The sequence below is a fragment of the Solea senegalensis genome, linkage group LG19 (genome assembly GCF_019176455.1).
Source record: "Solea senegalensis isolate Sse05_10M linkage group LG19, IFAPA_SoseM_1, whole genome shotgun sequence".
NCBI lineage: Eukaryota > Metazoa > Chordata > Actinopteri > Pleuronectiformes > Soleidae > Solea > Solea senegalensis.
The window spans coordinates 7,419,888-7,435,845 of record NC_058038.1 but is presented as its reverse complement, the minus strand read 5'-3'; the positions used below and the strand labels follow the sequence as shown (position 1 = coordinate 7,435,845).

The 15,958-nt window shown below is 42.1% G+C and overlaps 2 protein-coding genes across 3 annotated transcripts; one reads left to right on the top strand and one right to left on the bottom strand.

Moving 5' to 3' along the window:
- Positions 1–7,176: 7,176 nt before the first annotated feature.
- fzd2 (frizzled class receptor 2) lies at positions 7,177–9,592 on the bottom strand. The gene has a single exon (XM_044050125.1). It carries the CDS (start codon positions 9,422–9,424, stop codon positions 7,784–7,786), a length of 1,641 nt encoding a protein of 546 aa, XP_043906060.1. The 5' UTR covers positions 9,425–9,592; the 3' UTR covers positions 7,177–7,783.
- An 892-nt stretch (positions 9,593–10,484) lies between these two features.
- moto (minamoto) lies at positions 10,485–15,581 on the top strand. Of its 2 annotated transcripts, none has more exons than XM_044050045.1 (8): positions 10,485–10,565; positions 10,814–10,927; positions 11,545–11,714; positions 11,906–12,001; positions 12,146–13,550; positions 14,226–14,360; positions 14,636–14,813; positions 14,897–15,581. In XM_044050045.1, the coding sequence occupies exons 2-8, from the start codon at positions 10,859–10,861 to the stop codon at positions 15,079–15,081; spliced, it is 2,238 nt and encodes a 745-aa protein (XP_043905980.1). In that variant the 5' UTR covers positions 10,485–10,565; positions 10,814–10,858; the 3' UTR covers positions 15,082–15,581. The 2 variants fall into 2 exon arrangements, with proteins under 2 accessions (XP_043905980.1, XP_043905979.1); XM_044050044.1 differs by having other exon boundaries at positions 10,809–10,927.
- The last annotated feature ends 377 nt before the right edge of the window (positions 15,582–15,958 follow it).

Below are 15,958 nucleotides of genomic sequence, written 5' to 3'. Positions count from 1 at the left end.
TAGCGTGCATAAAGGCATACAGACCTGTAGACACACAGAAAACAGACAATGAACAACCAATGTTTGTATCATATTATATTGTGTCATACAACATTAACAAATGAAGAACTGTGACAGAGACGTTACTGTATGACATTATTTGAAATTAAATTAAACAGTAGTGCCCTCTAGTGTTCTCTCTTGTTTTACTACAGGACACCGGTGGCAGTAAAATACTGTACATGCTCCGTCTCTGAGTCACACAGACTGAGAATGAAGTCAGACGTTAACTTGGAAAAGCAGTTAAAGAGTTAAACTATAGGAACCCTGGTGTCCACTTGAAAATAATAACCCAAAACTGCATGTTTGACTAATTGCACCTCTTCAGTGTAGCCATGGGCTGTTTTTAAGAAGATACCGGCTCCATCTAGAGGCCAAATATGAACATGCCGCAAGATCAAATCTCCCCATTGTACTACATATATACTGTACTGTTTGGTATAAATATTACAAAACATTATATTCCCCTTACCTGCATTAATAAATGTATAGGAACAAACAATGCCCTGCCTCAAACCAGGTTTCCAGGGATGATAATCCATGAGCTATGAGTCCATTAATCTAAAGATTTAGATGGGCTGTAATTTAGTTTTATTCTCTGGCATAAACAAGAAATTATTATTAGTAATTATTATTATTAGTATTAAGGCTTATTGACTGTGCAATCACAGTGAAGGGGAACCTAAAATGTCTCTATGTCCTCCCCTGTGGCTAAATGTTCTTATTTGCCGTTAGAATTCATGATTCATGATTCATACATTGAAAATGAACTGTTGTTGTAAAATGTTTCTCATAGATTTACTGACTGAGATCCAGGTCACAGAGTGAACACGAGATCAATGATAGCTGTTGGACAATAGAGCTATTTAACACATATTTTGACTAAAAGTATGTTTTAAGCTGTTTTCATAAATCTATAATTCAGTCTTTTATGATTCAAGTCTTTTCCATTTTCTGTGCATTCACTCTTTTATCTCGGCTCCTCATGGGCTGATAACTTCTCTTCCCCTGCGGCTGTGTAAATAGATGAGCTCAGTTAAAGGTGACATTGACCCCGTCGTGCCAAAGGTCCTGTTGTTTTTCGCTCAGCTGGTTTCACACATTGACCGTGACTGTCTGGTCCAGTGGTCCTAGGGGCATTGTGAGAGACACCCAAAAAAAAATGGATGAATGCAAAGGAAAACCACAAGAATTTGGACTGTTGAGAGCTTGTGTTAGCGTTATTTTCTGCTTTTCTGTGTGTTTCAAATGTTCAAAAAAAGGTGCTTTTGAAACTTTGACGCTCACTCTCAAAGTCAGATGATTAACTTTTAATTTCAGCGCTTGAAAAAACTGTGCAATGAAGTAGTCGGTTGTGAAAAAGCTTAGCAGACCCTTTTTTCCATGAAAGAGAGAGTGAGAGAGCAAGCATTTCTGTGTGTGTTTAACTTCCACCTTTGCAATGAGGCCCCTCCACCACTCTGTTGTCGGTGAGGGCCCACATGGAAGTGATTATGCTGTGCAGAGAGTGAAATTACAGAGAGAACGTACGGAACTGGAGCCCTCCTATTTCCACTCACTCATTCACTGAGATTTACACACATAATAAAAAAAAAAAACACAAGCTCAGAGCCACATACAGCCGTGTGACTACGTACATACACAGATACAGAGAGAGAGGGAGAGGGAGAGGGAGAGAGAGAGAGAGACAGATGGGCAGACACACACTCAAGCTTCACTGCCACCTTGCCTGAAGCTGTACATTTCCACTGCTGGCTCTGTTGGGACAAGGCTGCAGTGTGTGCTTCACTCCACGCCCTCCCTCCCTCTCTTGGACTGAAAGGGGGGGACGAGAGCGAGGCTGTAAATTCCTCAAAAAAGAGCTGTTAAGAGGGACTCCGTTTAAAGAGGGGGAGCAGGGCTCGTCTCCTCGCCAGAGAGGAGCCCGCTCAATAAGTCATCATCAAAGCCTGAGGCTATACTGGGGCCCACAGGAGAATAACATACTAGATTACATACCGGAGCAGCACAAGCTCATTCTGTTTAATACACCTGGTTTATGTGGAAGATCCAGGTGCTGCAATAACTGTAATGTCACATCATTTAAAAAACTCTGTGATTCCTGGTGATTTGTGTGACCTACTGTTGCATGGAAACAAATCTTTGGGTCCTCTGTCATGATTTCACACAACACAGTGCAACTTTTGTTTAAAGATGCACAGTGTATTATTTAGTAAGGGTCATTGACAGACAGCTATACCTATCTAAGTATCAGTGCACAATCACTTTAATCACTGTTAAATAAGCCTTTTATATGTACTTCAGGTCAAGGGCCTCACTTTACGGAGTACCATTTGCATTTTAAAGCAGAAGATTTCTACACAAACATACAAGACTAACATCCTTTCTGGTATGCAAAGGCCACTACAGGCTCTCTGTGAGCTTCTAGGAAAGCGTGAGGTTGTTAGCGTTGTCCTTTTTGTTTGTTACAGTCTGCCGTCTCACCATTAGACCTCACCATGTCTTACACACTTGACCTTTAACCTTAAAATAACAGCTGTCTTGTCATGGAGAGAATAGTGCCTCTTTAAGTACCACTCTACACCTGAGCCTCTGTCTTGACCAGTGCGTTTACATGCATGTTAAAAGTCCGATTATAGTTGAGAATCAAGCTCGTCTTAGTCGGACTAACATACCTGGATAATGCAATTCATAGTCTGATTACTCCTGCACGTATATACTTATAGTCGGACTGGAGTTGAACCACAAGGGTAACGCAGAAGTGAGATCAGTTGTTTGCTCCAGCGCATGCAGCAAAAACGTTATAATGTTACAGTTTTGCGAGTTGACATATTTTTGTTGTTGGACCAATAATTCTGTGATATCCTTGCAGTGTAATGAGGTCCATATGCTTCCACCTCTCCTAGGCTCTGTTTCCAGCTATGGAAAAAAAAAAATCTGGATTTGACCAATCACAGGGGGAAGCACTGATGGGGCTGTTGTTACTGAGCGGCTACATGTACGGATCCCTTCAGTTGAAAGGTCACTAGTTCCTGCCGATGCTGGAAAGGAAACTAGTAAAGGAACCAGGAGTCTAAAAAGAAAGCCTGTGTCGATGTGGGTGGAGCATTGCACAGATGGAGAGATCACCTCGGGTCATCAAAGTGTGTGGTGACCTGAAGGAAGCGGCTCAGAATCCATCCCAAAACAATAATATTTAACACCAGCTTCAATTTGCACGTCAAACAAGCATTTAACATCTTATTTACAGCATTGTTTAGGAAGGAAGATTGAGAGAATTTACACACACACACAGAGTGGAGAGAAATGTGTCATATTTTGCTACTTGCACCATCAACTAGAAAGTTTATGAGAGTGGCATGGTTGTTTATACACTGTGGTGTCTGGATGCACATTAACTATTCCCTCCCATTCACACACACTCCTCCCAGTCAAGCCCATTATTATCCCAGGCGTTCTGCACACTCCCAAAATATCTGTCACGCAGCTGCTGCCGGCACCTCTCTGCTCAGCTGGAGAGACTCGGAGCGACTCCTTCAACTTTCTGCCCCGATAACGCACACAGTACATCCTCACTCGGAAGAACACGAGGGGGGGGCAAAAACAACAAAAACCCTCCCCGTAACATCACTGAGTGTGTGCCCTTGTCATCAGAGCCGCCCTGCAGTAGTCTGAGGCACTCATGAGCAATAAAACCCCAGACAAATGGTGTGCATGAGGCATGAAAATGAGCCACCAGGAATTTTATGTCAGGATGCTTGGTGGGCTAAAACCCACTCGCCACAATTTGTGCAATGATTCATGGTTTAGTCGGTCTTTTTTTGTCTTTTTTGTTTAAAACAGACCACAAGGACAAATAATCGCACTAATACTAAAGCGAGTGAAATCCCTGCCATCATCTTTTTCACTTTTTATGTCAGTAACTCTACTTTTGCCTTGCAATATAAGCAAAAATAAAGTTCCTTTTTGGGCTATGACTTGGATATATCATAGTTTCGGGAAACAATATGACAAGCGTGGAGTCAAAAAAACAACTCACAAGATAGATGTGTGGCAACAGAACACTGTCAGGCCCAGTATTTATGGCTGGAGGCCCCCGAGTCAGAAACTAAAACATGAACATTTAGATTTTCAGTCTCCTGCTAACTTGATACGCTCCATCCCCTTCACAGCAGCCGCTGCTGAAAGCTATGACGGAGGGAGGGAGGACATATTGCACTTCCTGCAGCGTTTTCAAGTGAGAGCAAGACAGATATGTACAGTGTGTGTGTGTGTGTGTGTGTGTGTGTGTGCGCTCTGGAAAATCTCATCTGCTCTCCTATGGTTAGGATAATGTATGACTGCAGCTAATCCAGTGTTAGCCCTCAGAGCATGAGCTCTTCCTGAGTCTGTGCCAAGATTTGATTAGAAACAGACTTACTACATGTCTGGGTAGGTTCCCCCCACTCCCGTTTCTTTTCCTCGAGTGTTTGTCCATTTAAAGCCATTTCATATATAGGCCTGATACTTGTACAGTGAAAAAGAAAGTTTATGGGTTACATACACTTCTCCGACACACCAAACCCCTTCTTCCAATAAGACCGACACCATAATATCAACTCAAAGAGCATTCTTGCAGTCTTACCCCCAATCCCTGGCTTGTCCCTTCTTGCCCTCGAGCAAGCAGGAAAAGGCTGCATGCTAGATTTAAGATCTGAGATCAACAACACGGGAGACGTTCTACCCCCGGGAAAAGACTGGGCACTGACAAAGAGAAAAGTAATCCATACCAGAGAGCCACCAGCTCTGGTTTGGTTAATATAAGCAAAATCATTTAATTATCGTACACGTCTAAAAAGTTTCCTGCCTGGCAGGTATAATATCGTGTAAAGCACATATCAAGATTTACTGAGAGAAAATTACTTTGTGAAAAGCCTCTTGTTTTTTTTTGTTTTTTTTCCTGGCGCAACTTAAATGCACAGCATCTGACTCTCATTTAATTCTGATGGTTTGAGAGCCAACGTTTTTGTTGAAATATTCACAAAATCACAGCCATGTCTCTCCTCATTTGAGTTCTCCCTTTTCTCTCCATTCTTTGTTGTTATCCCCCGGAGAAAGGCGAAACCGACCCAATAATGCAGAATTTTTCCATCGCGCTCTCCAAAAAAACCCCTCCACCCTAAAACAAATCTCACTCGGCACCACCAGCACCCCACCCACATGCCGCTTCTCCTCATTCTCTCACTCGTCATTCGCCTCTCTGCTTCAGTGCAAAGCCAAACAAGCCGGCTATTAAGTTGAGTTAAGCGCAGGAAGTGGGCCTTCGGGCCAGACGGCACTGTTTACAAGGAGCTAGTCAGGTTTCAGCAGCGCTTTGAAGTGAGCAGCACACAGGAGACTGTCTGTCACTAAGCAAAGGCCCAGCACCACTCCACTGACTCACTCGCATTCCCCCCATTCATCTGAGCGCAGAGAGGGAGGGATGATGACGGCCGAGGGGGTATAAGATGGCAAAATGAAAAGACACACAGGTAGATTTATGGTTTGGCTTTTTTTCCCCTCCTCACACTATCTGCTCCCACCTTTAATCAGTCTCACTTGTCTGTTATTACAACCATACTTTATATAACCCTAGATAAGGAAACGAGAAAGACAAATATCAACTTGTTCAGTGGGTCACAACATTGCTGTGATATTCGCACACATCACTAAATTCAACCGCAACCCCGTGTTTCCCAAACACTTTAAAGACCTGTAAAAAATATTGTCGATTTTAAAAAATATATAAATGCAATTGTCTTATCAGCCATCACATGGTAGCAACTCAGTGTTTTAAGGCGTGCAGACATGGTCAAGGCGACGTGCTGAAGTGGAATCAGTGCGTCAGAGAAAATGTGACTGAAGTGATTGGTGCCAGACTGGTCAAGTCAGAGTATTTCAGGCATAGCCCCATCTACAGATTACAAAGAATGGTCCCAGAAAAGGGGTAAAAAAAATATCCAGTGACCAGAAGTTATAACCTAACAATCCAGACGTCCCATCACGAGTCAAAACTTAAAGCGAATGGGCTATAACAGCAGAAGACCACACTAAGGGCCACTCTCAGTGTCCTGTGTACCTAATAAAGTGGCTGTTGAGTGTATGTTTGACAGAACTTCATTGTGTGCATGTTTTATTTAAACTAAATGCACATAAATCTCCTCCTTGGTGAACCCCCTTACGAGTCCTGGCCTCAGTCTCTGGGTTTGGAATGACTAGCAAAACCTGTAGAAACACAATTTAACACAGGAATAATGTGTGGCATCATGTTCCCTCTAAGCCTTAACAATAACAACATGAATACACACAGTACAATACAGTACAGTACAGTGCAGTGCTGTGTGTGTACGTGTAACACTCAAAATGCCCAGAGTCTCTGTTCTAAGGCAGGAGGATCAACTTTCTCCAACACACCCATGCACTTCATGACATCACCATGGACCAGGTTCAGTTTCAGTCGTGCATGGCTTGGGGGATTCCAACTTGGCACAGAGTACAGTGACTCCAGAGGAACAACACTGCAGCGTAGCCGAACACCTCCCCTCACCAAACAGACACCGTCACACCTGTGCAACAACACAGATCCCCTTCTCACTTCTTGTGTACGTGTGAGGAAGTCTGGCACCTGTGCCTTTAGACACAAAACACGTACATGTGAAATATCTGAGAACACACACACACACACACACACACACACACCAGGAGAGTGAGCGGAGGTGATACGTTATTAACAGTATTCGGCTGATAGTGAGGACTCAGCTCAATGTTTTCCCAGAATTCCGGTCATCTCCTTTTACTGTAGCTTTCTAGTGTGAGGCAACAGATGTTCAGGTGTGACTCAACACTCCGACTCCCTCCCCTCTTCTGAAAAACAACATACAGCCCCTTAACCAGAGAAATCATCACATTATCAAGAGGGAGTTTGAACATTATGGAGCACTGAAAATATGCGAAAAACAATTGAGAAAGATGCGTTTTTTTTCCCCGTTTACCTTAGAATTCAGAGTCAGGCCTTTGATACTTGCTGATTTTTGAGACTCTGCGCACATGTTTTTGGTTAAAGGAGTGAAAATGCAGTGGGCCGGACCCACAGAGTTTCTTGGACATCATCCAACAGACTGAAATGTAGACATTCTTTTAATCCGTACAAAAAAAGAAGATGATTTATGACCAGTGATTATAATAACAACATTAAAAAAACAACAAGGTCTTTGGTATGTGGCATTTTTACAGTGCAAACGTAAAGCAGGTACACTGGCAGATAAGGAACAAGTATTTACTTTCTTTAAATACAAATATATAACTTTTTTTTAGTTTTTACAAATACTATTTACAGTTAGGGTTTTAATTACACGTGAAAATGTTCGAGGGAAAGGGTCATTCCTCCACAGCTCATTTCCCTTCTTTGTGTGTTTTTGGCTGGTGGATCATAACTCCCCTTTTCACTTTATAGAGGATTTAAGAAAAGAGCCAAGGGAGGGGGAGGTGAGCATTTCAGCACATGGCATCCTTGGCCATGCTTGTTATTTGTTCAGACAGTTAGGTTCAGTACTTGTTTATCCAGCTTGTCCTTTTGTCAAACCCCCCCTAATCCTTGGTTTGACATGAATGAGTGGCTAATAAGCTTGAGGAAAATAAGAAACATAGGCTACCGTGTGTGCTACTTACCATCACACACGAGAAACAGGTAATAATACACATATTAGTCCCAGTTTTTGTTTTTTGTCTACACAGTGGTCTCTCCCTGTTTGCCGTTTGTCAGCCTTGTGTAGAACTTATGCCAGGAGTGCAGCGTCTTTCCAGACCAGATCCAGAAACCAGATGTGATGCCCACAATGAGTGTCATCAGGTACTTGATCATGTAGACGGTGAAGTCCGGGGTCATGCGGGGCCCGCTCTGCGAGGGGCACGTGATGGCGAGGCCCCTGCAGTTCTGGCTGAGCCAACTGCGTTCCCAGTGAGCGCGGAAGGCCTGCTCATAGAAGAAGCAGGCGATGACAATGGTGGCAGGGACCGTGTAGAGCACGCTGAAGACCCCAATCCGCACCATCAGCCTCTCCAGCTTCTCCGTCTTGGTGCCGTCATGTTTCATGATGGTGCGGATTCTGAACAGCGACACAAAGCCGGCCAGCAAGAAGGAGGTCCCGATGAAGAGGTAAATGAAGAGAGGGGCCAGAACGAAGCCCCGCATAGGGTCCAGGTTGCTGAGGCTGACAAAGCAGACGCCACTGAGCATGTCACCTTCGATCTGCCCGATGGCCAGGATGCTGATGGTTTTGATGGCGGGCACTGCCCAGGCTGCGAGGTGGAAGTACTGAGAGTGGGCCTCGATGGCCTCGTGGCCCCACTTCATACCTGCAGCCAGGAACCAGGTGAGGGACAGGATGACCCACCAGATGGAGCTGGCCATGCTGAAGAAGTAGAGCATCATGAAGAGGATGGTGCAACCTTCCTTTTTGGTGCCCTGCACCACGGTTTTAAAGCTATCAGGGAAAAAGCTCTCATTGCACACCACCTTGTCCCCAAGGAAGTAGCCAGCGATGTAGGCTATGGAAACCATGGTGTAGCAGCCTGACAGAAAGATGATAGGCCGCTCAGGGTATCTGAAGCGTTGCATGTCGACCAAATAGGTGGTTACTGTGAATAAGGTGGATGCACAACAAAGAACAGACCAAATCAAAATCCATATGCGAGAGAACTGAATCTCTTTGTCAGTGAAAAACATGTGCCCGCTGTTCCTGGATGGCTCACATGGAGCTCCACAGTCCTTCACATCTAGAAACTTATAATTCAAATATGGTGGCACCCTCAGAACGTTGGGGCACCGGGATGGCCTGTCATGTGTGGAAACCTCTGTGTTGTCGTGCGAGTCCGGCACGGACAACACGGGTGGGACAGTGGGGGCAGCGGAGGAGTCGTTCTGACCCACGCAGATCTGCCCGTCTCCCAGCACGGGGAAGTTCTCACAGCGCAGCCGGTCCGGCCACTGGAAGCCGAACTTGTTCATGAGAGCCTCGCAGCCCTGTTTGGCTCTCTCGCAGATCGACCTGCACGGAGGAATGGCTTTCTCCAAAACGGTGCACACAGGCGCGTACATGGAGCACAGGAAAAACTTCAGCTCCGGGGAGCACTGTACCTTCACCAGCGGGTAAAACTGGTGCACCTCCAGTCCCGCATCCTCCTGGTTGTAGTGGCCCACTAGATTCGGCATGATGGTTTGGTTGTATGCGATGTCCGTGCACAGAGGGATTGTAATCTGCTGACAGAATCCATGCTCCGGCACGACTATTCCGTTGTCCCCGTGATACTGCGCTGAGATCAGCAGGGGCAGCAGGAGCGCACCGAACCAGGTCTTGCAAAAAGTCATCTTTCCCAAGTTTAAGACACGAACTTTATCCTGGTTGACTCACTGTAAGTCAGTTTGTTATTTATCATCAGTTCTGTAAATGGTCGATCAGTAAATTTCCAAAGAGAAAAGTCTCAGATTAAGTCCCGAGCGCGGCTGTCTTTGTGCCGAGTCTCTGCTTTGAACTCTGCTGCTTCACTCACTGACTTTTTCCCCCCCTGGTTCCACCACCATGGTCAAGGCAGCCACAGTAATAAATACGACTTCCGGTCATGACCTTCAAAATAAAACAAAAACCGCTTGAGTTCGGGGTACTTTGCCAGGAGACCAGTGAGCAGCCACTGGGCTGAGGTCAGGAGGGCCAAATTAATAAAGTGTATGCTTTTATTTTGAAGGTTATATAGCTTGTGTACTAGTGATAGTTTTGCAATATTTTATTGAGTGGACCAGATTTTCAAGTTCTCTGTAACTCTCTGTAAATATATGCAGTTCATTCCAAAGTGGGGAAAGAATAATAAATAATTTATAATAAACAGCAGATATATCATTTATTTTATGTGATTTTCCTTTGTGTGTGTATATATATACACAAACCACTGTTACTACTACACACAATAATTACAGTAACTGCTAACTAATAATAATAATGATACTAAAAACATCTTAATAACAATATGTAATTAGATTATTATGACACAGATTTGTACAAAACCTTCTGGGGATATGAAAAGTAGCATTTTCCCCACCAAAAATATATACAGTATGTGTAATTTTGTATGGCTTCTTTCTACATTGGCCAAGTCTCTCTGACTTTGTGACTTTCAGGTAAAATAATGGTAAACGAATTATAATAAAAAATAGCACAGTAAGGTGAATAATTTATTTTTTTATTTACTAAAATAATCACCAAACCAGTTATTGCTCCAACCAGTCAAAACGTATGAATCTGAAGGGGTTGGGGACACTTTACGTTGCTATGCATTCTGATCTTCTGCTTGATTTTGATTGGACGCAAAATCCGTTACTCAGCCAATGAGAGTGCAGGAGGTCGCGAGGCGTTTATTCAGGGGGTTCACGAGAACACCTGGCCTGAGGACGCGATGCAAAGACCCATCAGTAATCTTTCCAACCCGTTAACGCCCCGTAACGTCATATGACTTTGGTAAGTTACTCATGTATTTAATGTGTAAATATCAACCTACAAATATTAACATAATCTGTTTTGTTCGGTGAAATTTCGGTGATTTTTAACGAGTCAAAAAAGTTAATAAGCTAGCTTAACCCATCAACGGCTAAAATGGCTTCTCCATTTGCTTTCTCTGAAGAAAAAAAGTGTTCTCTTACTGCTTCAAACATTTACTACACGACGGTTATTACAAACTTTTAACCCTGAGTGTCTTGCCAGGGCAGGAATGAAGTAAAGGATCCGTTCAGGTTCAAGGGAGACTGAGATTCATGATGGCATTCGATGGACTTCAGACTAGGACATTTGCAAACTCACTCATCCCCTCATACCAACACCAGGTAAGACAAAATCTCTGCCCTCTTATGTACATGACGTATCATATTTGCAGTGTTAAGGGTTGATGGCAGAGGAATTTCAGGATATTTTCATGTTCTGAAAACTCATAAATGGTGTTGTTGATTTCTCCAAAAGGTATTTAGAAGTGCTGAATTTTATTCACAAAGTTCTAGAGTCATAACACCAACATTACAGCTTAGGTACAGTCGATTACATAGACCACCACCCAGTGTAAGGTTTATGCCACAGCTGCCCTAAATGAACGGCATTGGTTATTATCAAATGTATATTTATGTTTTTGTAATGGTTATGTAGAAGCTCTTTAACTTAAATGATATGTTTAATGCTAAAATATAATTATTATTGTTATCCATGACTTTTCAAGTTTACTGTTTTACTAAAACCCCCAGAAAAAATAGCAAAGCACATTATTATTTCTTGATTAAGATGTCAAATTATCACTTTTTGCAATTTATATTTTTCACTGTGTTATTATAGGTATTTTTCCATTATTTTACCTGAAAGTCACACAGATAAAAAAAATCTCAAGGAAGACTTTAAAAATTACACATATTAAAATCTTCAGTTTGAGTAACATTTGGTTCTCACTCTGTTTCAGGCTGGTGCAGATGTTGGTGGAGAAAACAATGGAAACAAGACATGGTCCTTCCTCTCCATCCCTGGTGTCTCACTGCAGAACCAAGAGACAGCATCTTATGTGCCCTGGTCTCATGCTCATGAAGATCCATATGACCTTATCAACTGTCTCCAGAACAGCAGTATGAACAGGTATTTTTAAGTTTAATGTTCAGAATAAGTGTGTGATTTTTCAGTGCTGCACAATTCTAAATCACAGTATTGTTTCATCCATTCAAAGTGGGTTTGGGATTTTAGTCTATTAATCAGAGGCAGTTTAATACAGTATATTGAGTGAAAGTTAAATTGCAGTGCAATTCTGATGATGTGATGTCTCCTTGAAGGAAACCTACTGATAATTCTGATTGTGATGGGGAGAACGAGGGTCTGATGTCAAACATTTTGAATGGAGCCCATTCACAGGACAACAACACTGAAAGGTATGTCAAGTTTAACATTAATAGGATTGTGTATATAATTTACAGTATGTGTTTAATTATTTGTGACTAAAAATTGTGGTTTTAAATGTATCTCATGTATAGTCTTTTGTTTTTAATTGAAGTAAATCCTCATTTTTCTTTAAGGAGCCATCCTACATTTAATCCATTCTGGTCTCCAAAGAAATCGAGCGAAGAATTGATGCAATATTCTCAATCAGAGGCGAAAATGCAACATAACCCAAACCTTTCCTCAAACTATGTGTCCCGTGAGGCATTCAGCAAAGCACATGGACAGTCAATGGACAAAGATGTTGGAGAATTTTGTCCACAGTCCAATGGCCTTGCTATCAATCACCAACTGCTTTTTAATTGGGCTAATGTAGACAGGGACAACCACGTCCAGCGTGTTCAGAAGGTGCCCCCAGGTTTACCAGCGCCTAAAGTAGGAAACAATTACATGTCACTTATACAGCAAAGCAAATGTGACATATCACCAGCTGACAGAGAGAGAAGGAAGAGTCACCCTGTGAATAATTTCTCTGACGTCAGTGATGTCTTAAGATATCAGAGCCCCTGCTTTGACCCTTACTATGAAGACAGCTACATTCAGAGCAGTACTAAGTCCAGTAGTAATGATCAGTATGTGCCACAGGTCAGTAGTTTTGAATCCTTCACAGCTGGTAAACATGGTAGCTTTCCAAACATACACAAGCAGATGTTTGGCATGTCTCATGATGACGGCTTGGTTGAACAATGTAAATTCAATGGGCCTTCAGTGTCAACAAAAAGTTCTCCAACAATGCAGAGCCAGAAACTGCTGATGGCAGATGTTGGGGTGATGCAGAGGGAGAGAAATGGAGTGAGGAAACAAATATTAAAACGTGAGGCCTTTCAAGACCATCTGCTGGAGGACCGTCAGCAGCCACAGCCATTTTCTCCATCTGTAAACCTCCCAAACCAATACCAAAGCAAGATGAGCATTCCCAGAGAGAGCATTACCCTGAACATCAACCAGGATATAAGGCACCATATCCTGCAGGGCCAGATACAGAACAAAGTCAAGCCACAGATGAAGAAAGAAAATGCAATGGTCCACATGCCTGCATTTTTGGGAGAAAACCTCTTGACACGGTCACTCAACAACAGTCACATGAAAGGTGGCGCTAAGAAACAGGTTTTCAATCGCAGCCCACCCTATGACCTTCAGGGAGGGTCACAGTCTCTGACATTCAATGGAGAAAACGGCGTGGTCAGCACAGGGTCTACGCAGCAGTGCGTGCCTCCCATATATCCTGGACGCTCCAGCATCCCTCACAACTTCAGCTCCAGATCCACACTGCTCTATGGAGATCTGCATGACAGGTCAACAATGAATGAGTCTGCACTTTTCAACTCCTGTGTTAGAGAAATGGTGACTAACAGAGTGGAGAACACTAATCATGGGAGAGCCTCAGTGGTGATGAATAAAGGAGGACCTGTGGTGCACCTGTACTTCCGTGTGGACGAGTGTTTCGAGCAGTGGAGGTGTTTGGAGAGGGAGAGGAAGAGGGTATGTTCTGTTTTGATTCATTTTATGTCCAGTTAGAAAATGTATAGTGGTACGATTACTTGATTGGTGGTCTATAAAATGTCAAGTTGTGTTTCCAAAAATGATGATCCTCTTAAATGTCTTGTTTTGTATGCCATATTATTATTAATAAACTAAATTATTCAGTTTTAATGATTTATTTGTCATGTAGAGCAACACAAACAGAAAAGATTAATATATATAAGAAGTTGAATAAAAATTGGAAAACTTGTTTTAATTATTTAAAAAATACTCAAACTTGCTAAAATTAATTTAGTAATCAATTAATACTAAATCAATTGTTGCAGTTGTTTTGTTAATATGAAGCAGATAAGCCATACATTAATATGAATATCATGACGATAACTTGACATCAGCATGTGATTAGAGACAATTTATTGAATGTACCTTTTAGTGCCAAAATACAGATAATTTTATCCATAGATATATATATCTATAGATAATATAATATGTTCATATCATATTCAAGAGGCTGAAACCACATAATAGATAAATCTATATAAAGGAGGACAAGAGATAGAACTGTTCATATATTTTAATTTACTGCATATTTGTATTACAGCCTGAATTCAAGTACTGTTTTTTCTTGTCAAAGTGTAAGTTTGTCATTGTGTCCTCGCTTGTTTTCTGTTGTAGGCAGAGGTTGTCCTCGTCAGGACATTCGATGGGAAACGGATTGCAGCAGTGACCAACACCTCCCTGCTAAAGAGTCCACCAAATCCCACGAGAGTGGACCACCTCCTTGTGAAACAGATAAGGGAGCAATCAAAGGTGAGAGCCCTGAATAAACTGCAACCACACTGACATCTACAGGGCAAGTACTGGCGCAGCAGCCTTGGTATGCAACTGTATTTTACACATATGATTTCTCACTAACTCACCTTGTATTGCTTTGTCCTCTACTTGAGCAGAGCCAATAAACCCTTCAAATGATACACACTAGACCTTATTTTCCCTGCATTATTTTAACCATGATCATAGACTTCCATTTCTAAAAATGGGACTGAGATCTACATGTAATGGTTAAATGTGGTGATGTGCTGCAGGTGGCAAGTCTCATGAATTGGATGGAATGTCTGCACAACAGTCCCCTCCCCAACGTCGGCACTGTGCTGAACCAGCACCACATGGTTATTTGCTTCACCCAGGCAAGACGTGAGGAGGAGTTGTCCAGCATGTCCAGACACCAGCAGCAGCAGAGAGCTTATATCACAGAAAGCAGAGGTAGCTTAGCTGCATTGGTAGAGCATGTTGCATTTTCTTCTCTCTGATAAGCCGCCACTCCATAATTTGCTTCTGTTTCATAGAGAACCTGATGATCATCGCCCTCAAGGAACTAGCCGCTACCACAAGGATGCTCCGCAAAGCCCTGTGGTGCGCTCTCCAGGTGACACTGCCCAAATCTGACAAAAGGCAGGAAAACCATGGTAACAAGGAGGCAACTTGCAGAGAAGGCCTCACCTCTCCGTTCACACAATACTCTTTTAAGTGATTCTTTAGAAGCAGACAAGCATGAGTTCAAAGTTTTGAATAAATTATTATATCCACAGTTGTAAAATTCCCCATAGGTAACAGGGTTCAACAAATGTTTTTATGGTCTTATTAACCCAGTCAATGATATTTTAGCTGCAGCAAGGAGATCGTTGCGAAATAAGGAATGAATGAATGAGATTTGAAGTTTGATGATGGCTGTCGTGAACCTTCAGGTGGTTGTTTAGGATTCCCAATGAAATGTAGCTCGTCCTGCTGCATCACAACTTCATTTGTCATTGAATTAGTGTCTAATTAACGTGAATCTTGAGCAAACACCATTGTATTTTAAGGCACTATTTATGTGGAAGATTTCAGTGAGTTCTTCCTTGTTTTACTTATTTATTGGAATATTGGTTCCTGGTATTCGGAGACGATAATTGAATCATAAAGCAAAAATACGCAAAATTATTAAAATGGTCTGAATTTCTGCAGCTCTGTTTAATCTCATGTAACATTAATGTGTTGTAAATAACCAACAAGAAGAGAAAAAAGGCAAAGAAGAGCAATGTTCTATTTATCTGCTCTTTGGTGACAGTACTATACATTCTTAAGTTAAGTGCTTTAATGTAAACATCACAATTTAAAAAATACACATTAGGTATAACACACATTCCTACTATTGCTGTGCAGCAAGTAAAAAAGTTCTGCATACGGTAAAGTCTCTGAAGACACAAGTTTTATGTGCTAAATTATTCACTACAGTTTGAGTTGTTCTATTAATTAAGCATTTTGGGAAAAGTGTTTATTTCTCTGCTATTGAGTCAATTGTTTGAAATGGAACAAACTTGTTTTAAGTTAAATGTGTTAATCCCTTTTCCATCTAGATTATTTTTCAA

Bases quoted from the DNA above. Each gene is read 5' to 3' on its own strand.
- moto (XM_044050045.1), top strand. From the start codon at position 10,859: ATGATGGCATTCGATGGACTTCAGACTAGGACATTTGCAAACTCACTC. The intron at 11,715-11,905 runs GTATTTTTAAGT...GTCTCCTTGAAG, and splicing joins CAGAACAGCAGTATGAACAG to GAAACCTACTGATAATTCTG. The intron at 13,551-14,225 runs GTATGTTCTGTT...TTTCTGTTGTAG, and splicing joins TGGAGAGGGAGAGGAAGAGG to GCAGAGGTTGTCCTCGTCAG.
- fzd2 (XM_044050125.1), bottom strand. From the start codon at position 9,424: ATGACTTTTTGCAAGACCTGGTTCGGTGCGCTCCTGCTGCCCCTGCTG.